General features: G+C 49.7%; 7 protein-coding genes across 7 annotated transcripts; 6 read left to right on the top strand and 1 right to left on the bottom strand.

Moving 5' to 3' along the window:
* Window positions 1-3613: 3613 nt before the first annotated feature.
* GGS25DRAFT_527176 (uncharacterized protein) lies at window positions 3614-6244 on the top strand (the record flags this gene model as incomplete). The annotated part of the gene is made up of 2 exons (XM_049265068.1): window positions 3614-4769; window positions 4820-6244. The coding sequence occupies 2 exons, from the start codon at window positions 3614-3616 to the stop codon at window positions 5803-5805; spliced, it is 2142 nt and encodes a 713-aa protein (XP_049121392.1). The 3' UTR covers window positions 5806-6244.
* Window positions 6245-6254: 10 nt separating this feature from the next.
* On the top strand, window positions 6255-8312 carry GGS25DRAFT_470165 (alcohol dehydrogenase). The gene is made up of 3 exons (XM_049259212.1): window positions 6255-6891; window positions 6968-7097; window positions 7195-8312. Exons 1-3 carry the CDS (start codon window positions 6638-6640, stop codon window positions 7861-7863), a joined length of 1053 nt encoding a protein of 350 aa, XP_049121391.1. The 5' UTR covers window positions 6255-6637; the 3' UTR covers window positions 7864-8312.
* Window positions 8313-9715: 1403 nt separating this feature from the next.
* On the top strand, window positions 9716-11937 carry GGS25DRAFT_31846 (catalase). Its single transcript, XM_049257797.1, has 4 exons — window positions 9716-10453; window positions 10519-10594; window positions 10664-11587; window positions 11699-11937. The coding sequence occupies exons 1-4, from the start codon at window positions 10037-10039 to the stop codon at window positions 11773-11775; spliced, it is 1494 nt and encodes a 497-aa protein (XP_049121390.1). The 5' UTR covers window positions 9716-10036; the 3' UTR covers window positions 11776-11937.
* GGS25DRAFT_32090 (uncharacterized protein) lies at window positions 11938-15076 on the top strand. The gene is made up of 2 exons (XM_049257819.1): window positions 11938-12734; window positions 12792-15076. Exons 1-2 carry the CDS (start codon window positions 12099-12101, stop codon window positions 14886-14888), a joined length of 2733 nt encoding a protein of 910 aa, XP_049121389.1. The 5' UTR covers window positions 11938-12098; the 3' UTR covers window positions 14889-15076.
* GGS25DRAFT_31964 (uncharacterized protein) lies at window positions 15033-17073 on the bottom strand. The gene is made up of 2 exons (XM_049257807.1): window positions 15126-17073; window positions 15033-15037 (listed from the first exon to the last, which is right to left on the bottom strand). Exon 1 carries the CDS (start codon window positions 16729-16731, stop codon window positions 15265-15267), a length of 1467 nt encoding a protein of 488 aa, XP_049121388.1. The 5' UTR covers window positions 16732-17073; the 3' UTR covers window positions 15033-15037; window positions 15126-15264.
* Window positions 17074-17354: 281 nt separating this feature from the next.
* GGS25DRAFT_470131 (uncharacterized protein) lies at window positions 17355-19267 on the top strand. The gene is made up of 3 exons (XM_049259211.1): window positions 17355-17896; window positions 17983-18240; window positions 18299-19267. Exons 1-3 carry the CDS (start codon window positions 17823-17825, stop codon window positions 18978-18980), a joined length of 1014 nt encoding a protein of 337 aa, XP_049121387.1. The 5' UTR covers window positions 17355-17822; the 3' UTR covers window positions 18981-19267.
* A 237-nt stretch (window positions 19268-19504) lies between these two features.
* On the top strand, window positions 19505-21180 carry GGS25DRAFT_470130 (R3H-associated N-terminal domain-containing protein). Its single transcript, XM_049259210.1, has 3 exons — window positions 19505-20182; window positions 20274-20769; window positions 20836-21180. The coding sequence occupies exons 1-3, from the start codon at window positions 19768-19770 to the stop codon at window positions 20993-20995; spliced, it is 1071 nt and encodes a 356-aa protein (XP_049121386.1). The 5' UTR covers window positions 19505-19767; the 3' UTR covers window positions 20996-21180.
* Window positions 21181-21191: the final 11 nt, after the last annotated feature.

Here is a 21191-nt window from a genome sequence, read left to right as displayed (position 1 = left end):
TTTAGGTGCGTAGTCTAGGCCCTCATGCACGTAGTATGTAAGTGGCGTTCTTTCGATGTCTAAGAAAACGACGCTATTTGTATCCCCATATAGAAAGAGACGCTATGCAGGTAGACATGCTGACGGGAGCACCTTCTTTCGTATGTACGTGTGTACGTGCGGGAGTCTCTTCGTGTGATATGTCGTAAAATCCTGCCGATCTGGGGGACAGACATGTGAATTGGAATACTGACTGGCACAGCCCAGGTGTTTACGCACGGTTTTCGGCCAATCGGCTCGCTGTTATTTTAAGAATATTTTGGAAAGACATTCAAGCCATCCATGATCTTCTTTGCTTCAGTGTCGATCCTCCACACTGTTTCTCTGCCGACAAAGGTAACTCGTGTCTTAAGAATTGATACGGGAAGGGCGTGTCAAGTTGTCTGAGTGCTGAAGCATTGTTCCGTTGTCTCAATATGATGAATTCTATACGTATTGTTAGCCAATGAGATTGGTTGACCATCTCTTCGTATGTAGTAAGCAGTTGGAGCGTTTCGTACGGTGTCGAATGGATTAGACGTAGTTATTCCAGAAATGTTCCGGAACAAGGGGGATTCCAGGAACAGAGCAACTTCAAATGATACATACAGTAACTATGTATCGTACCTACATACACATACATATCTGGCAATCTGCACCTAGATATGCACCTAGGTATGTTTCATAGTGCCACAGCCACAAACTAAGTCATATGTGACGACGACCTTGGAATGTGTGATAGGGCTGACCAGTTAAGTACTGTATGAATGCATATCCTCCAGTCCTAGCTTAACTCGGGGATAGGGCATTTTCACCTCAAAAGGTTGAAAAAGGTAAGGTCGAATCAAAGTAGCTTAGGGCTGAAATTGCACTTCAATGATACCCAACGTCTTACTCCGTCGTTCGACATACAGGTGACGCCCGTGGTTCACCGCCTCGTGAATAGGGAAGGTCTCTACATACTATGTGGTATGTAGGAGAACATGGCTGCCCATGATTGCCCATGGTTGCCCATGATTGCCCATGTCTGCCTGGTATGTATGAGAATAGTCAAGATTGCGTTATAATTGGTGGAGATAATATACCTACGGTAGGTATATTAGGGTATGTTTCGTCTTGTCCTGACTCCTGCGTGCCGAAATTCGCCAAATTCGCATCATACTCGTTCTTTTCGCATGTGCCCGAGTGGAAGATTCCGATGGATTTACCTATGGTATCAACGAAGATGGGTCATACAGTTACGTACTACATGGATATGTAGGTCCCTACTGTAGGTCCCTGTTGTAGGTCCCTACATGATATGCCTACACCTAGCCCTACGACGCCTCATTAAGGTTAGAGTACACCTGCCTATCTAAGGCTAGTAGATACACATCCATGTATGCATTATGGAATGTCAATGAAGTTTGAATGCGAATCTCTAAGTCGGGGGTGGCTGACGGGTTGACTTTGACTAGTGTATCTATCGTGATGCCGCCGTTGAACTGGCTATGTCAAGCCCCAGGGTCAGGATCAGGATCAGTACAGAGCAGACATGAACATTACATACAGCATAACTAATAATTATCTTTCCCCCTTTACTAATATTTTATGCTTTATGCTAGAACATCCACAATTTTTACTTGATAATAGTTACATAGTATAACATACGTCGTAGTATTTAACCTAGGTAAGTATTTAACGTTTTAAGAATAGATGCTACATAGATATTTACCTAACCTAGAGCATAACAGTTACTTCCAAGGTTCCTTTTAAATACATACATATGTACATACCATCCAGTAGCGTCATGCTATTGTTAGAATAGTCCGGAAGAACTTCAATGTTGCCAACTAGGTTAGGTACCTAGTACCTACTATTGGTGATTAGCACTACAAACTTGTATGGTAGGTGGGGTAATATGGGCGGGGTGATAGGCGTTTAGGACAGAACGTTGAACCTGTTCTGGACTTTCGTACCTGGAACGCAGAAACCTGGAAAGTAGACCCGCGCTTCGCAAACCCTTCCCAAGCCAATTCTTTGCGACTAACTAAAGTTTAGGTAGCATCATACCTACAAGGTAGCATACCTAGCACACCTAGCACACCTAACATCTTAGCGACTTTAAACTTTAGCGACATATGATATTCTTCCCCCCCTTCTTCTTTCTTCTTCCTTTTTAGCCTCTCCGAAACTTTGACCTTTTTCACAACCAGCCCTACTCCAAGGTTCAACCGTTCGCTTCAACGTTCTATCCAACGTTCGCTCCTTTCTAACGGACCAATTGACCACCTGTGCCAACCATCATCATTGCGCTCTACACACATTGACACTTACAGTAATCAACTGTGGTTCGATACCGAGGATCCTATTCGACCTATCCAAGTCGAAACAACTCCTCCGTATAACTATCGCGGTTATCTGGTCAAAGGATTGGCAGCGCCCAAAAAAAGAAAAGCGATTTCTTATACGTCGAGACAATTGTATAATTGTCGCAGTCTTCCAACGACACATAATTCCCATCGAAACGTTTGAGATTCTGCTTGCAGTTGGTTCGGGCTGAACGTATTCCAGAGGATTACTCGGTATTTCAAGACACGAAACAAGGGCGACAGCTACAGACAAGCGAAAAAAAAGAACATTGTGCCTTCTGTAGGGGTGGACGGCTAGAAAATACCAGCTTGAGTATACATACCAACTAAACTTCTAGCTATTAATTGCTGCCCGTCCCAAGACAACGGTTTTGACATCTTTACCCGCCGTTTTTAACACTGCCTCGCGAGCCGTAACAACGAACCAACATTGGTGTCTGCGCGACACGTCACGAATTTAGGACTTCCAACCCTTATGTGCCCTGACTTGCCTGCTAGGTACATGTTGATTCGGAAAGAAAGTACCAAGAATACCAAGAAAGCAAGGGTCTGCTACTGTCGCAGATCCCACGCCGAAACGTAGCCATATATACAGTCAACCAACCAGATTCTATTTCAGAAGCATTTACCTGCCCAAAGTACGGACAACCCCGGCCTTTCTCTCTCTCCTCATCTGCATCCTCCAAGGCTATTCTTTTTTCCAGTCCACGCCAATAGAGAGCCAACACTGAAAATACTGTACTGTACTATACTGTTTTGCATCAAATTGTACGGCAGCGAAGTTGAACAACTAGAAAGCCAACAAGTGTAAGACTTTTATTCTCAGACTGATTTATATCGCTCTCAATTTCTCCCCTTTCCCTTTTCCCGCTATAATAATTACTACTACGATTATCATCATACGGCACATCTTATTTTACAGCCCGTCAAATCCTACAGATGTATCTCGGGGAGCTAAACTAAGAAAAGTAACCGCACATTTCTTCACATCTCGGATTTGGTCCACACACAAAACGGTATAAGACAGGATCCAAATATAACGGCAGAAACGGAAACTAAGTCGCCTAAGCTACCAGGTCTATAACTACCTAGGTAGGTATTATCAGTAACACATTCAAGCAAGCACAGCCCCCCTCCCAAACGTATCCGAGCTGCGCCACGCTATCAGGCAGACTTTCTTGGGTACAGCTGCAATCAACCTCGTTCGACTTGGGATTTCTAAAGACAGAAACAAATTACGCGCCATGGATCAACAAGCAATCCATCCCGTAGGGTCGGCTCGTGGACGCTCACCGTCTGCGGGAAACCCACAGCCTCATATAAGAAATAGTCATTCTCCTTCGCCTCATCCATATCAGTCCCCGGAACCATCTATCGGCCTCGGCATTGCTTTAGACTCCTCGTCAGCAGTTAATCCTCAGTTCACCACCTCTGATTATAACCCCTACGATAACAACAACGCTAATAATCGATTCCTGAATACCTCTCAGCCACAGCCCTACGACCAACAAGGTATTGTCGACCCATCATCCTTCGACCTTGACCAGGACTTCTCTCAATCGCTCACATCGCAATCTCAAGCCGCATTCGCGCAGAATCTTTTGAGCCCCGACTTCAGCGGTAGCGGCGACTTCTCGCTTTTTCCATCTAGCACCCAAGCCGATCAATTCAACACGCCTTTGTTTGGTGATCTAACTCAAGCTAATGTGCAATCTCTCGACCCGAGTGATCTCACCAACATGACGTCCCCGCAAACCCACCACTCGCCTACTCCACCCCATCTTCTGAAGCCAGAACCCGGCTCGGCGCATCACTCGCCATCTTTCAATCAACATCAGTTTACCTCGCCCGGCCATTCAAGACATGCGTCGCTAGGGCCGGAGGCTGCCTTCATACCAGGACAATTAGATTGGAGCCAGCCGCAGTTCCAGAGGCATCGCAGGACACCGTCGGAATACTCTGATGTATCTTCCAATGCGGCATCCCCACATCTCACGGGCCACGATGGCTTTGAGCACGTGCATGGCCACTCGCCTATGCAACGACCTCAAGATTTCTATGACGGGGTGGTTGGGTTGGGTAACTTTAGCATAACAGACCCTAACCAGCCCAGTCGCAGCCCATCGCATAGTCCAGCTATTTCCCCTCGGATACATCCTCAGCAGATGCCTGAGCAAAATTCAGGCATGATGCTAAATACTGGGTACCCTAACCCTCAAATGGGCTATTCGGAAGAATTCCCGTCTCTACCTCAAGAAGGGGTAATAGACCCTCAAATAACTCAACCTATGGCGCCACCATCCATCAACATCGATTTTGCGCCAACCAATTCGAGGCAGAACAGCTTCGAACCCCCCAAACCGCCCATGGACGCGCAGTCTTTGACGCCTCCCGACAGGGGTAAGTGGTGCTTCTGTTGGGTGAGATGGATGATACTAACCAATATGTAGGCCGCCCGAGATCCCGTCCACGAGCAGTTACGGACCCATATAACAGCGGAGGGGGTGCTCTCTCCCGTTCCAACACCCCTGGAAGTCTGTCGCCACATCTCGGCGCGGACTTAGCTAACCGTAGTCGCTCCGGCTCCGAGTCATCTTCGCGTTCGTTATCGCCTGGTGATAGGTCCGGCAGTGCTAATGCTGTCTCGAGGAGACGTCAATCTATGTCTGCAGTCCCCAATAATGTTATTGCGCTCCGTCTAGCAGACCCCGATTATCAAGCTGCTCAAGACAACGGAAATAGTAAGAGGGTTCAAAAGCATCCCGCGACATTCCAATGCACGCTCTGCCCTAAACGATTTACTCGAGCGTACAACCTACGTTCTCATCTACGTACGCACACCGATGAGAGACCTTTTGTATGCACAGTTTGCGGAAAGGCATTTGCCAGGCAACACGATCGAAAACGACACGAAGGCCTCCACTCGGGTGAAAAGAAATTTGTTTGCAAGGGAGAACTCAAAGCTGGTGGCCAGTGGGGCTGTGGGAGACGCTTTGCCCGAGCAGATGCGCTGGGACGCCATTTCCGATCAGAAGCCGGAAGAATATGTATAAAGCCTTTGCTAGACGAGGAGATGATTGAGAGGCAACGAATCTGGCAAGAACAGCGTATGCAAAGTATGGCGCAAAGTATGGGCCCACCACCAACGGTTATGGACCCCAACATGTATCCAGGAATGGATGCGGGTGGTTACGCGTTGCCTGCAGCTCTGTTAGCCCAATACCCGGCATTGGCGCAGATGAATTGGTCTCCGAACGACATGAACAATGTGGAAGACGAGCTCAGTGGTCGCTCCAGCTTCGATGCTTCGGACTACGACGATGGCGACGATACAGGCTACGTCAGCGGGCCTGGATCCGGATTTGGCGAAGGCGGCATGCAGCAAAATTTTGGCGAGTCAATAGGATACGCTAGCGACTACGGCGGCGGCAATTAGAGGTTGTCCCCTCCCCTCCCACGAGCATTGCTCTACGTTTTTTGGAAAGTGATGGAATTAATATTCATTTGAACGGACACTTGCACGACCAGAAGTTCGAATACGCGAACTTTGGTACTTAGCGGAATGATTTTATGACAAATTTAACTTTATATATCGAGGATACTACCCCTTCTTAGATGGCATGATAGATACCAACATTGGCGTTTTAGTTCCTTTGTTTTCAAAATTTACAGACATTTATCTTATAACAATGCCCAGCAATTCATAAGTTGAGACTTGAGGATATCTATAGATACCTGACCTTAGGTTACATGAATACCGACCAGCTGCTACCTGTAATGTTATAAGCTAAGAACGGCTATCCACATATTTTATACTTAGGAGCTATACAGGAAACATTTCAGTCGATGATGGGATATGTTGTTGCATATCTAGGTAGTATATGACGCAAAGGATTCCGAAATTGTTGAGTATTGAGTAGATAGATAGTATATACATGTACCTACCCACCTAACCTAGGTAGGTACATACCTATAGTCTTAGATTTGTAATACGATAATTAAATGTAACCGCTTAAGATCGATGTACACTTGAGTGTAACGATAGACGATGTAATTAGTAATCGGACTTCTTTCTAATGCAAGCCCCTGCGGTTGAAAAAAAGCAAATCCAGAGACGTCACCGTTTTATGCGTGAACTTCTCAAAGCAAACAGGCTTGTATCACATTCCAATCCTCGGGACTTAAAGTTGGGTTTACCTGTCCTCCCTTATTAGATCTCACTCTTTTTGAAAGGAGAAAAGAAGTAAAGAGGGAAAGAAAAAGTCACGATGAAAGCTCTTGTAACAGTGGCAAAAGGCAAGGTTGAGGTCCAGGAGGTCTCAAAACCTAAACTTCGGGATGGCCATGTTCTCGTCAAGGTGAAGGCTGTTGGCCTCAACCCTGCGGACTGGAAGAATATCGATAACCAGACAACCCCCGGTATGAGGGTTGGGCTAGATTACAGCGGGGTTGTAGAGGAGCTGGGTAACGGGGTGACGCAGTTTAAGCCGGGTGACCGCATAGCGGGATGGGTTTGTGGCGGGTGAGTGCCTGAGATATTTACAGACCTAATTTGATCAATCCCGTTAGTTGAAGTGAAATGGCTGACCTCATGCTAGAAACCGATTGCAACCCGAGAGTGGTGCGTTCGGGGAGTACACCATCGCCAAGGCGGCCCTCCAGATCAAGGTCCCCGATAACATCACCGACGAGCAGGCCGCCACCTTTGGGGTTTCGCTGTCGACAGTGGTATGGCACTTCCTCAGCCCGGCTTGTTGATGGCTTACAGTCAACTCCCACCTCACACACGCTCGATGAACGCTAACATGTAGCAAACAACCAACAGGCACAAGGTCTCTACAAAGTCCTCTCCCTCCCCTGGCCCAACTCGCCCGCCCCTGCCCCCGGCCCCCCGATCCTCATCTACGGCGGCAGCACCGCGACCGGGATCTACGGGATCCAGTTCGCCAAGGCATCGGGACTGACGGTGCTTGCGACCGCGTCGCCGCACAACTTCGCGTACCTCCGCGACCTCGGCGCCGACGCCGTCTTCGACTACCACTCCCCCACCTGCGCCGCCGACATCAAAGCCCACACGGCGAATAAGCTAAGGTTCGCGTGGGACTGCTCGGGCCACGGCGCCGCGGTGTGCGCGGGCGCGCTGAGCGATGATGAGGAAGGGGCTAGGCCTAGGTACGCTACCATCATACCGATCGACCGCGCGCAGGTCGAAAGCGTCAACCCGAGGGTGGATGGCCCGCACTTCCACCTCGCGTACTGCGTGTTAGGTGAGCAGTTCGAGATGGCGGGGAAGAAGTGGGATGTCGATCCCAAGGAGATGGAACACGCGGAGAAGGTGTTACGGCTGGTGCCGGGGTTGTTGGAGAGGGGGGTGGTGAGGCCGGTGAGGACGATTGGGGGGGAGGGGAAAAGGGGTTTGGAGGGGGTGGTGGAGGGGTTGGATGAGTTGAGGGGGGGGAGGGTTAGTGCGGGGAAGTTGGTTTATACGTTGTAGGAAGCTGTGGGAGTGAGAGCGTGCTTGTATTTGAGGGAGAGGGAGAAGAGTGAAGTGAGTCTGATAGCTTATATGTAGTTGTTGTCTACATACCTACTTACCTATATAGTGACTAAGTCACAATATATTACGCTAAGTAGTTTAACTGGGCTGCCAGCCTTCTGGAAATGAGCACATATGAATCCCGTGATTGGGTCGTAGTTCTTCTGACCCCTTCCCACGTGGTGATCGAGTGGTTGATTATTGGACTCGACTCGAGATTGGGTAATTGTGAGTTCTGAGTGTTACTAGAATCTTGATGCAAGAGAACTGGTTATGAGTAAGCCTGGCATATTAGTTGAGCAGATACCACGCACACCGCGGAAGGTATAATACGTAAGGCTTTAAGGGTATGTAACTCTAACAGTCATGCAGCTGATCGTAGTTTTAACCGTTTTAGGGGGGTTAAGGACGTTTTAACTAAAACAGTGGTTTTATCATTTATCATTTTCATAAAAAAAGAAAAGAATAAGTAGTACTTGTTATGAAAATTTGAAAAATGTTATAACTGTGCTTTTTATAAGTTGTTGCTTGTTATTCTTTTCGTTCGTTCGGTTAGCAATTATGACTTTTATAACATGAACGTTAGGCGTTAGTTAGTTATATCAACATTACGAAATCCCTTATGCCTCCTCCCTTAAAACCAGGAAAACGCTGTGGGCCGTGTCGTCGTCAGAAGAAGATAGTATGTCTCGCCATATTACTTCTTTAGCATTCCTCGAGTTTCCTCTTTACTAAGATGCTCATTCCTATAACAGTGCTCATTCACAACCGGTCAAGATATCTGTGACCTGTGTTTGGAAAGAGGGAGCACCTGCCGCCCACCCCCCAGAAGTGTTCCGAGAACGCGAAATATCTTCAAATGTGATTACTGCCGTACCGCTCACGAGACCGTCAGTTCCCCTTTTCATCTGATCTGACTTTCTGCTACATTGCCGTTAAAGTATATATTTCAGTGTTATCCTATAGGCCGGACTTGGCCAGACAAATGCGAATATTGCACCGCGAGAGACCTACCATGCTCCAAGCCTTCTACTAAGAAGGACTTCGATGGCTCCCGTTCGTTGAGAGGGCCTACTGCTACCGTTTTCGCGGAGAGAAATAGGAGGTCAAACCGGAAACCTCATGACACCTCTGGATCGGGTCCTTCGACTTCCGTCCTGATGCCAGTGCTGTCAAAGTCAGAGATTTCTGGTTCAGAAGAGTCTGAATCCGAGGCTTTGACGTCTGCTACGGTCCCCATATACGACAAGCCCAAAGTCAGCGAGGGAGTCGGGTATAGTGCGGCCGAGGAAGTCAAGAAGCTGAAGACCACGCTACAGACGATGGAGGAAGAATTCAGAGACATTCTTAAATCGGCAGAGGAGAGACACAAAGCAGAGATCAAAGCATTGAAGGATAAGTACCAGAAGGAGCTTATGCAGCAGCGGGACAAGTATGAGTCAAGGATCGACGATCTTATTAAAATCATGAAGAACATGGGATAGGTCATATATGGGGGGAGCAGGGCATTTGCGATGATTTTCTTTTTTCAACCACTGTTATTGACGAGTCTATAGAGTAAAGGAGTACCTGACACACTCATTCCAACATCCCGAGATATCGTGGCATCCCCCCGTACAGAAATATTTGTGTTTAACAACTACCCGAGCGAACTCCGAGGAGCACCGAACATGAACGCTGAGGTTCAGCAACAATTGACGGAGATGCAGCTTTCGGCACACAGCAATAATGGTGACTGAAATTGACCGAGGACTTCAACTACTAGGTATTTTATTGCAATTGTCAGTCATAACTACCTACCTATGCAATGTGTTGACCTCGAATGAAAATCGCATCTCCGAGATTGATGTATAGGACATGGGTAGCGTGTTTATGACGCCCCTTTTCCAATAGGGGTTGGTAAGCACACCCGACCACTTAGAGCCTACAGCAAGTATGCTCCTGACATACCTATTCGTAGGATATACGTCGGAGTTGGTGGTCGCTGATTCAGCGCAGAGGCTCTAAGTGTATTCATAATGATATTTAAATAGACACAACAGACCTGAAATCCCCTCGTAAGTCCTCGTAAGTCTGCATTGCCACTACAGTGTCTCCCTATAGTACCCAAGAATCTAAAGCCATTTTCACCATGTCACAGGAAACCACTTCAGACGTGCCATACTACACCCTGGCGGAGGGCCAGCCTCTCCCAAGAAACGACACGTCGACCCAGATACGCACGGGCAGCAGCGGGGGCGGATATGTCCTACTCTCTTCAACCCAGCTGATCGAGAACCTGGCGCATTTTTCCCGCGAGAGGATCCCCGAGCGAAGCGTCCATGCCAAAGCCGCCGGTGCTCGAGGATACTTCGAGGTCACGGACGACATATCCGACCTCACCAATGCCGATTTCTTGACTGGCGTTGGCAAGAAGACGGAGGTGCTGGCGCGGATATCTACGGTTGGGCCGGAGACAGGATCCGCGGATACGGTGAGGGACTTCCGCGGATTCGCTGTGAAGTTTAAGACGAGGCAGGGGAATCATGACTTTGTTTTCAACAATCAGGTATAGTTCTTTCTACACATGCTGTGAGGTTTGATTAAGGGGTTACCTAGCTGAGATGACTATAGCCAGTCTTTTTCGTCCGTGATCCAGTCAAGTTTCCGTCGCTGAACCGCAGCCATAAACGAGACCCAAGGACCAACAGTAAGCTATTCGGTGTACATAGCTCTCTGCTTCTTGTGACGTATGATAACTGATCTGAAAACCCCACAGTCGCTAGCTCAGACATGTTCTGGGACTTCCACGTCCACAACCAGGAGAGCATTCACGCCCTGATGTTCGTGTTCGGTGACCGCGGCCTTCCATCATCCCTCCGTCACGTGAACGCCTACAGCGGCAACACTTACACATTCACCAAATCCGACGGCTCCTACTGCTATGTGCGCATCCACTTCCTAACGAACCAAGGGATCCACAACCTCACCAATGCAGAGGGTGCCGCTATCGCCGGCACAGACCCCGACCACCATCTCGCCGACCTGCAGGAAGCGATCCGCGTGGGAAACTTCCCCTCGTGGGACATGTACATCCAGACCATCGCCCCCCCCGCCGTCGCCGCCGCGCCAATCGACATCTTCGACATGACCAAGACGTGGCCCCTGAGCATATACCCCCGGCGCCGCGTCGGACGCCTGGTTCTCGACAGAAACCCGGAAAACTGGTTCGCGGAGATCGAGCAGGCCGCCTTCAGCCCCAGCAACATGGTGCCCGGCGTCGCGGCGAGCCCCGACCCGATGCTGCACGCGCGCATGTTCGCGTACCCCGACGCCGCGCGCTACCGGCTCGGCGTCAACTACACGCTCTTGCCGACGAATGCGAGTGTGAGCGGCGCGTACTGCCCGACGGAGCGGGATGGCGCGATGAACTTTACGGGGAACTATGGTGGGGATCCGGGCTATGCCGGGAGTGGGATAAAGCCGGCGCGGTTCCTCGGCGGCTATGAGGGGCAGGAGGGGAGGGCGGTGTCGGGGGTGGTAGTGGAGTTCGCGTCGGAGGTGACGGGCCGGGACTTTGAGCAGCCGAGGGCGCTGTGGGAGGTCATGGGCAGGCAGGAGGGCGCACAGGAAAGGTTCGTAGGGAATGTGGCGGCGCATGTTGCGGCGGCGAGGTCGAAGGGGATTAGGGACGAGGTTTATGGTATGTGAGATTCTTGATATGACTTCGCCTCTTCCCCCTTTTTCTAGTTTGACTGTTTACGTAATCACCTACGATAATTGAGGAGCAAATAGCTAACATATCACTGTGCAGCGATGTTTCGACGTGTCGATGAGAAGTTGGGACGTATGCTGGAGAGCGCCACGGAGGCGGTTGTTAAGGAGAAGTAGTTTTCATGTTCTTCAATAGGGGTCTCCGGAGGACTCGGAGGTACATACCCGTAGGTACTCAAGTACTATATGTGGCCTGTATAAAGGAAGTGGCTACGGTACATGTGCTCTTTCCTTTCTAGCCAATATCTCAATACATACTTAGTAGTGAGGCAAGTGCTATGTATAATGCTGCCTTGGGTACCTAATGCACCTAACCTAGGCAAATTTTTAATTTGTTCAAGGTTTCAGAGTTATTTCATTCGTCATTTCATTAATCATCAACTATGCGACAACTAAACACATCGTTACTCGAATAGTTGATATGAGCATCTATATCTAACATGGATGACGATCAAGCATCGATAGAGGATATTGAGTTGCCACCTGACGAATATGCGCGAGCGAACGGATTGTCGCTCGACTCACAAGTCGACCTTTCTCTCCTATTCGCTTACTTCCAAAAGCAAACCTCTCAGTATTTCCCTATCCTTGAGTTAGACGAGTCCACCGACGACACATCTCTTCCTCAGCTACACATTCCCCGCCTCATACCCCCCAATGAGCAGCTTAACATATCCAAGGAATCTCTTGAGATACTGAGAAAGGTCGCTTTGTTAGGACGGGAGGATGATCAAGCACCCAGACTCTGTAACCCTGTAGACCTTTCAAGACTGAAATTAGAGCCACCTTTGCTTCGAAGCGACCCCGACTACGATTGCCGAGAATTGGCTCGATCTATTCAAGAATCTAGACGAGCCGATATCGAGCCGAGAAGTATTCCGTCAGAACCTCTCAACAATTCATGTGGTGAAGGCCTGGACTTCCCGGAAGCCGCATACAAATATCACCAAAGGCTAGCCAAGGAAATACAAGATGACAAGATAAATATCTCGAAAGACGTACTCTATTACTTATCCCATGCACTGAGAGATGACTGGACACAGAATGAGTTCCCAGACGGATTGTCGTATCGGAGGGTAGATCTCTAGACCATACCCACAACTCTTTATGCTCTCATACTAACCCATGAGTAGACTCTTCCAGACCTTGCTATCACGCCTCCTTTGAGCCCTCTTCCGCAGGACTCGGAGTACTTTATTCCTGACGAGCAAGTGTTGGAAATACCCGTATTATCAGACCCCAGTACATTACTTGAGACCGATTTACACAAGGCCGAAGTTGAGCTGCTAAGAGATGACAACTCGCCATCTCTACTATGCGAGCCCCCAATTTTATCCCCTTTAGGAGAAACACCAACGCTCGTGCAACAAGAGCCTAATATCAGCTCCTTGAAAATAGAAGGTCCTCTGACACCATTGGATTGCTTATCTTCACCCCCCAAGCCAGCGGTTGACATGTCAGACCTCGCAAAGACCGTTGATATCGATCAAGTACTCGACACACAACTGCTAGCTTCACTTGACGGCAAACAAAGGAGTATTGAAGATATTGCCTTTAGTGATGATGCTCTAGCTGCGTTAGAGGAAAAGGCGAAATCCGTGAAGAGAAGCATTGAGCAAGAGCAGCTGCAGACTACGGATGCGATTGCCCGTGTAGAAATACCTGAAATGGACTTCTCTATACCAGGCCCGGACTGGCAACAGATACCTCTGGATGCTATGTCACAGTTGTTATGGATAAAGAAGACACACAAGGGATTCGACGTTTCACCCTGGCCGAAGAATTCCAAAGCAGAGAAGGAACTTCGCTGGTCTCCGTTTCAATCTAGAATGGGTCGTATATCTATGAACGAGTCGATTGATGAAGATGATAGCGTGAAGGCGCTATTAGACTCCCTGAACCGTCTCCAGGTATCGACAAGCGTGGACCACGTCTGGAAGCAGCCGGGCTTCGCGATCCTTCGGGAAATAGAAGAGGATGACGAAGAGCTAGAACTATCTCCGGTTCACAACGAGAATGAAGGCGTAAAAGCCATCGCGAGGAAGAGAAAGCTTGCACCTAGTAACACGGACACGAGCCCCTATAATCTTTCAGATTCGGTGTCGCCAATAGACTTAATCAAGATCTCTAAGGCAACATCGTCTATTTTACACCATTACCCATACGATAAACAAGATCGGCTCCCGAATCTCCTTCTCGGATGTGATGATACTTCCGCTACGTCCACTTTGCTTTCTAATTATGTTGACTTCCACACTTCGAAGCGGCAAAAGAAAAGTAAAAGCTCTTTCTTCCCGACTTCTGCTAGATCAGTTGTCGACGAGGCTGAACCAAAAGCTCCTTCGGAGGCGGTAGTCACTAGCAAACTGGAGGAGTTGGCCGCACCAGCGTGCACCTTGGAACAGCAAGTAGCTGTTGCGGCCCCTTGCCCAACGCTGGAATCGGCACTTACGCAGTCAAAAATAATTAAAGCGCTGACACTACAACGTGGGATATTTTCACGGATCGAGAAGCTCTACACAAACGCCGAGATCATAGAACGGGATTTCGACCGATGGAATACCTTGGCATGGGACCGTAACTCTATATCACGATCGCCAGTCGTTTCACCGCTTGCCGCCGAGGCCGACTTGATAGTTTCTCCGGTTACTGGGATCGTAATAACCACACTTCTCAAAGCCATGCAGAAGCCACTCCCGGGCCACAAAGGCTTGTCGGCGGTGCGCGAACGAATTCGCAACGTCGCGCTTCGTTACGAACATTTGATCGTCCTCGTGTCTGAAGGAAACCGAGTTGATGAGACGGCGCGTGATCTCACGCCTTCTGAGTGTACCGGCTATGCTGATTTCGTTGGTTTTGTAACTGGATTGGACGCAGACACCCAGACATGCTATGTTGGTGGCGGTGACGATACACTTGCAAAATGGCTAATCTCATTGGCCATGCGCCATGCACCCGAGGCAGCTAACGTGCAAGATATTATAATACAGGACGAGACGCTGTGGGAGTTGTTCTTGCGGCGCGCCGGCATGAATGCGTATGCTGCACAGGCCATACTCGGGCAATTGAAATGTCCGGATGACGTGCCCGAAAGTGAAGCTGGACAGTATGGCTTGCCGGCATTTGTTAGGATGATGCCGGCGGAGCGGGTGCAACTATTCCGAGGACTGATGGGAGGGGAAAGGGTGCTAAGTCGAGTCAATGATGTCTTGGAGGCACGATGGAGTTGATTTGACTTGAGATGTGTCATATTTAAGCTAGCCACGTCTTTTCTTTGTGGTTATGGTTGCTGATAATCTGGCTGATGAATTATAAAACATCTTGTTGGCTACACCTACTGCTTAGCTTTGGCGCATCTCCTCCTCTAGGTAGTATACACCTAGTAGCTTTCATCAATTCAAACACCGAGACTTGAGAAATAGTAAATATATAGCAGTCCAAAACCAAGAATTGCTAGATTATCTCACCTAATAAGTCATTGGGCCTGAGTGCACTGCTTGGTACGGCTGACTAGATCCAGCCTGGGTATCATGGATGGGGGTTACATATCTACTAGGTACGTAGGTACGCAGTGATTATTCGAGCTTTTAAGCAAATCCCTTCGTCTCAGGGCTCTGCTGCTTCGTCGGTACCATTCGATACACTCCATACCTGTAAGCTACTTTCTTTATTCCGCCTACGCATCCAGGATATCTCGGACGCGGAGTCGTCGCTACCGGTATCGCTGCTACTACCGCCGCTGCTGCTATTGCTGCCGCTACTTTGCGACTGGGAGTCGTCTGTAACAATTTCATCCTCATCATCGTCCTTGTCCCCGTCCTCGTCCGGAAACTCCCAGGACCCAGAACAAGTCGCCACGACGGAGCCGCTCTGGTGGACACACGTGCTCCCCACCGTGGACCCTCCCCGGGTGGCAGCAGTCGCCCATTTCCACGCCGGCGCATGCGCCCCCTCGACCGTGCCAACGCCCTCCCAGACTTTGACGGTCCCGTCCGTCGTCCCCGACCACACCTCGAACCCGCCTGCCTCTTCCTGCCCGGGAAACACGTCGCAGCTGATACGCTGATTGCCGAGCGCCTCGCGGCCGGAGAGCCAGCCGAGCAGCTTGCCGGCCACGCGCACGTCGTACACGAGGATCCCGGTTGACTTGCGCTCGCCGACGAGGAGGTACCGGCCGCAGGGGCTCCAGAGCGTTTGCGTGATGCCGTCGCCGCCGATCTTGGCATCTCCCTCATCGGCTCCGCTAACCCCCCTCGAGGAGGAAGACGAGGTGGTGGTGGCGGTGGCGGTGGCGGCACGAGTGATACTCCACGTGGCGACGCAGGCGCGGGCGCCAGGGCTGGCAAAGTCGTACAGCCCGACCCAGCGGGTCCAGGTCCCCGCGGCGACGAGGCTGCCGTGGTCGGCGTCGCTGGTGGGCTGGGCGCTGAGGCAGGAGACGGCGCCGCGCATGCCGACGCCGCCGCCCTTGGAGAGGTGGCGGTCTGATGGGATGGTCTTGATGCGCGTCAGCGGCTCGCTGTTGGTGCGCGTCACGTCGAAGAGGGCCAGCATGTTCCGCGTGCCCGCGATGAAGTGGGTTCCGGGGGACGGCCAGATGAGGGAGGTGGCGGTGAGGAAGGTTTCGGAGTGGGCTTTCATGAGGGGGTAGCAGGATGCGGGGGATGGGGATGGGGAGGCTGGGGAGAGGTAGAAGAGGTGGATGGGGTGGTCGCGGCTCGAGACGAGCAGTTGCTGGGTCCACGGCTCCGCGAGCCGGAAGTAAGGGGCGCCCGCGAGCACGTTGCTGGGCTCCGGGAGCTGGATGGTGGCTTGCGGGGTCAGGGTTAGGGGCCGGGTTGCGGTGGGCGAGAGCAGGTCCTCGGGCAGCATGTAGCCGGATATCAGGTGCGAGGATGAGGTCGTGAGGATGGTGGTCCCGTCGGCCGTCCACTGGGCCGTCTCGAAATAGCCCCGGAGACCGTCATTTTTTTCATCGTTGGGAGGCGTTTCGTTTTGCAGCGTTATGTCTCCGGTTGAAGCTACAAGATCTACCCTGGTGTTATTTTGGGTAGGGGGCTTAGGGTTGTCCATTCCATAGGTAGTAAGTACTAGGGTGGTAGATAATGGGAGTTTTCTTGAACTTGAAGGGTTCGATTTTGATTATTCCAGGCCTTGCATGATGCATCTAATGCGTCTACGGTTAATGTATTTAATAGGTTAAGCTGTTAGTTATCCCATATATGATCGCATAGCACTAATCTTGCCTGCCGGAACATTAGGTGGGTCTTATCATAAGTACCTAACTGTTAGTGATGTTGCTCAAAGCACGGTATCTGAGTGGTGTATGAGATGTGAAAAGTCTACTTGTGAATGGTCCGATACACTAGCTGACTTTTCCGAATAACTACTGAGCACTGGAATACAAGGATCCATGGATGAATGAGTTGAGGTTTGGTATGCAGCTGCCGTCGCGGTGCCGCGTGCAGGCACTGGGCTTGCATTTGTCCCCATCATATGCCCCCCGGTGATGGACCCCTGAAGCTTTAGATGTACCAGACGCTAAGGAGTTTAGCGTGGACAGCCCGCCTATCAGAGCTTGTCCCTGAGCTGTTCAAGGTTCAATATTTGGGGTACTGGGTACCAAGTACCAGTACACTAACCTACTATTAGGTAGTAACTACATTTTATTAGTTATTGAAAGCAACCTCCCAATGCCCATCTCCTCAAGTCGTCAGCTCGTCCGGCCTCACTTTTTAGCTAGGTACCTAACCTTCCAAGGTTATCAGCCAACGCATCGAACCCAATCTTCAATTTTTGTAGAAAGGGGTTCTTCATCTCATCAATAAAGCCATGATTCGGTAACAATCATATAATCTATTTGTAGCGTTACGCACGCTACGTTATCTAGATATCTACCTGCCTAACCTATAGGTAGATACATAATTAGTGCTTCACTTGCATTTCTATTCCGATCGACCTTCACGATCGGCCCTCTGCCTGCAGGTCGTCAACCCCGAGTGGCCAAAGTCCCAACAATCCTGCATTGGTGTTTGTTATCCATCCTCGTACAATACAATATTTCAGGAGAAGAGCGCTACCTCCTCTCTTTATCTATCTACATTTACCGTCTTCGGGCTTTGATAACCACCACCTTCAACGCCGGACAGTAGCGAGATATCATCATGGATAGTGTCTTCGTGGCTAATCGGTGTGACTCGCTCCGCGAGGGCGGGTTCACCAACTTCTTCGTTTCCATGTTAGTGAATCAGCATCTGCCATCCTTATCTCTATTGCCGCTGTTAAGCCCCGAGGAAGACATATTGACCGAATATCTGTATCTAGACTTATCGTTCTCGGTATCATGCTATCCTACGTCACACAACACTACCGGATCATTTCTCGTGGCTCTTCCGAAGGCATCTCACCCTACTTCGTCCTACTTGGTGTCACATCAGCAAATGCCCAGTTCGGGAACATTCTTACATTGCCCCAATCACGAGCCGATGTCGCTTGCTGTAAAGAAGTCAGCCCTTTCGAATGCACGGCCGGACTGTTGGGTATTGCCCAAATCGGAACACAATGGATTTGCTTCGCCGTCATGTTCGTTGCTCTCTCGTGAAATATCCTGGTAGTAAACATCCTGGCTGACCTGTTGTAGTCTTGTCCTATTCCTGGTCTTCTTCCGTAGAGACGATGCCGACCTCTCGGACGACGAGTGCGAGCGTGATCCCGACCAACCTACCTGGAAGACTGCTATTACAGTTGCTGCACTGTGCTTGATTCATGGCCTATTCGTCGTCATTATCTCGGCTGCATTTGCGTTCGGTGCCCCTTCATACCTAGGTGCTTGGGCAAACTTCCTGGGCATCATGGCTGCTGTGTTGGCAGCTATCCAATATATTCCTCAGATCTACACTACGTACAGAATAAAGCATGCAGGCAGTCTCAGCATCTTGATGATGTGCATACAAACCCCCGGCGGCTTTCTCTTTGCTGGCAGTTTGGCAGCTCGCCTTGGCTGGGCAGGCTGGAGTTCTTGGGGTGTATATGTGATGACAGCTATAATGCAAGGCATATTGTTGGTCATGGCTATCTCTTTTGAGTGGCCCTCACAGGAGGAACGAGACCAGTCTACCCCGCAACCACAACGACCACCATATAACCGACGCACTACGCCTAGAGTCTTGCCGTCGCCCGGTCCGTACTCGGCTCACTTACAGGCGTATGGAGAAACGCAAGAAGAAATCGAGCGCGCCTTGGACCGTGAGAGTGTTCAAGGAGTCGGAGAAAACCAACCACTTCTAGCACCAGGAGGACTGGGCAGTTCAGGTGTGCGCTAGAGAGCTAGCTGTTTTGTGGCCAAAGTGTTTATTCCAGTGCTTTTCTATTCAGATTTAGGTCTGACAACACGAGAACGAACAACCCCATGTACTTTGCATCGCTAAAACGTAAAAGTAGAGGCGATGCAAAAACGTATGTGTGGTTATTACTACCTACATAGTACACATGTATATGTGAAGTTCTTAGCCAGCGCAAATGAAGTGAGCTACCAAGGTATTATGCAGGACTTAGGTATATAGTATGAAATTAGGTACATATTAAATTGATAAGAGATGAACTGACAGAACTGTACACCATGCTATCATTGCTATGTACCTACCTTACAGCATCAATTTGAATGATTGAAGCTGTACAGTAGCTGCACATAGCTACCCCTGATCCTTGAATAAGTCAGCATGCAATCCTACCAAACCAGGTGCTTTTCAAGGTTACCCTAGTGTGGTTTATAGTACGTCGTAGACTCGTAGGTGCAACGGAAGGCCCACCAGCAATGCCCGTGCTTGCGCTTCAAACCTGATTGGTCAGAAGCCTCCTATCTATCGGGGCATTGAGTCAAATGGTGGATGTGTCATGAATCGCTTCTTCCTCCTTGAACTTCACTTTCCAACCTTTTGATCGTCAACCATTGCCAAATATCTCACGATTATCGAATTCCGGCTCGGTATTTGTCTTGATTCAGTCACTAAGAAGTTATTGAATTGACCGTTCGTCTTGTTTCAAACATTTCTACCATTCTCTACCTCGTTATCTCGTGATAACTTCCGCTTTGAGTCCCTTATCGCAGCGATGGCAATCTACAGCGCAGTTCCGCCCCCTCCCGAAGTATCCGCCACTACGGCGAACTCGAATCAGGAGCAACAGTATCACCAACAGCAGCAGCAGCAGCAGCAGCAGGGACCACAAGATTTGCCCGGTGCAACAGCAAATCCCTCTTCTAGCGGAGTTGATGTCGAAGCATGGACAATTTCTGCACTCGAATCTCTGAACGTGGCTTCCGTCGCTCGTGGTACTGGTATCCCCTTATCCTTTCCCGTGGAGGACTCCTTGAATAAGGTGTTTGTAACCATCCAAGATTCTCGTACCAAGTCTACCGCGATTACCCCACCGCAACATCCACTAGCCCATCGAGACAGTCAACGCAGACGAGAGGCATTGTTGAAGGGGAAGGAGGGCAGCCGACAGCGACGACGATGGGAAAATGGTACTTATATCCCATCAGTGGCTCCAACTTTACCTGCTTTTTGCGTTGGCGATTAATAGTGGTCTGACTAACATGGCAACCCTTTTTTCAGACCATTTCTTACATGTGCCCAACGCACAACCTCCCGAGCCCTTCGACTGGGAGCCACGCCCGCTGCATCCTGTGAATCATGTGCCTTACCATATTGCGGCTTATTGGGACATGCGAGTTTGCGCACAAGTTGAGACTAAGCGAGCCACCGCAGTCCGTCGCAAGCAAATGCAGACGCGAACGCTAGGAGACGAGCATGTAGCCGGGAGAGTGCCCCGCGAGCTATTTCAGCGTGCCAAGAAAACCCCCGCGGTCAAAACATGGGTCCGCTCGCTTGAGGAACCCGTACGCCGATATCTCGTCGAGCAGGAATTAGCCAAAGAGCCTGAGAGCTCTGAAGATGACCCGGACACCGAGGACGAAGAAATAGTATTCGTCGGTCGCGATGGCAATATGCGAGATGGCTGGAAGAAGGCTAAGCGAGAAACGAAAAGTGGAGCTGAAGACGAGGGCATGATTTTCGATGCCTTGAGCGATGACGCTGACAGTGCATTCAGGTATGACCTACCAAGTAATGAATATTCTGATTTGGATAAAGTGGTGAAACTAACAACCAGTTCCAGGCGATGGATTACGCATTCTATTTCTGATTACTATGGCCTGAACTCTCGTTCGGTCCTCGTAGGTAACCCGCAGCGCAAAGTAGTATATGTTCAGATGAAGACTGGGCATGCGCCACCTGTGAAAACTGACCTTCCAAGACCTCTTTGGGAGCTTTGCTGATAGGTTTAGTTGACTCGGCTTATATACTTTCTTTCGCCGTCTTTGCATCCAGGCTGGACCATAGAACAGCTGATTTATATGCGTATACATTAGAGGATGTTCAGTAAACCACAGCGAGACAAGTAGCTACTTCAATGTTACTAGTTTACCTAGGTATTAAACTCCTATTCTCCGCTAGTACGGGCTCTCATGCAAC

The sequence above is a fragment of the Hypoxylon fragiforme genome, assembly GCF_022984875.1.
Source record: "Hypoxylon fragiforme strain CBS 206.31 chromosome Unknown GGS25scaffold_1, whole genome shotgun sequence".
Taxonomy (NCBI): Eukaryota; Fungi; Ascomycota; class Sordariomycetes; order Xylariales; family Hypoxylaceae; genus Hypoxylon; species Hypoxylon fragiforme.
This window is presented reverse-complemented; position numbering and strand designations above follow the sequence as displayed.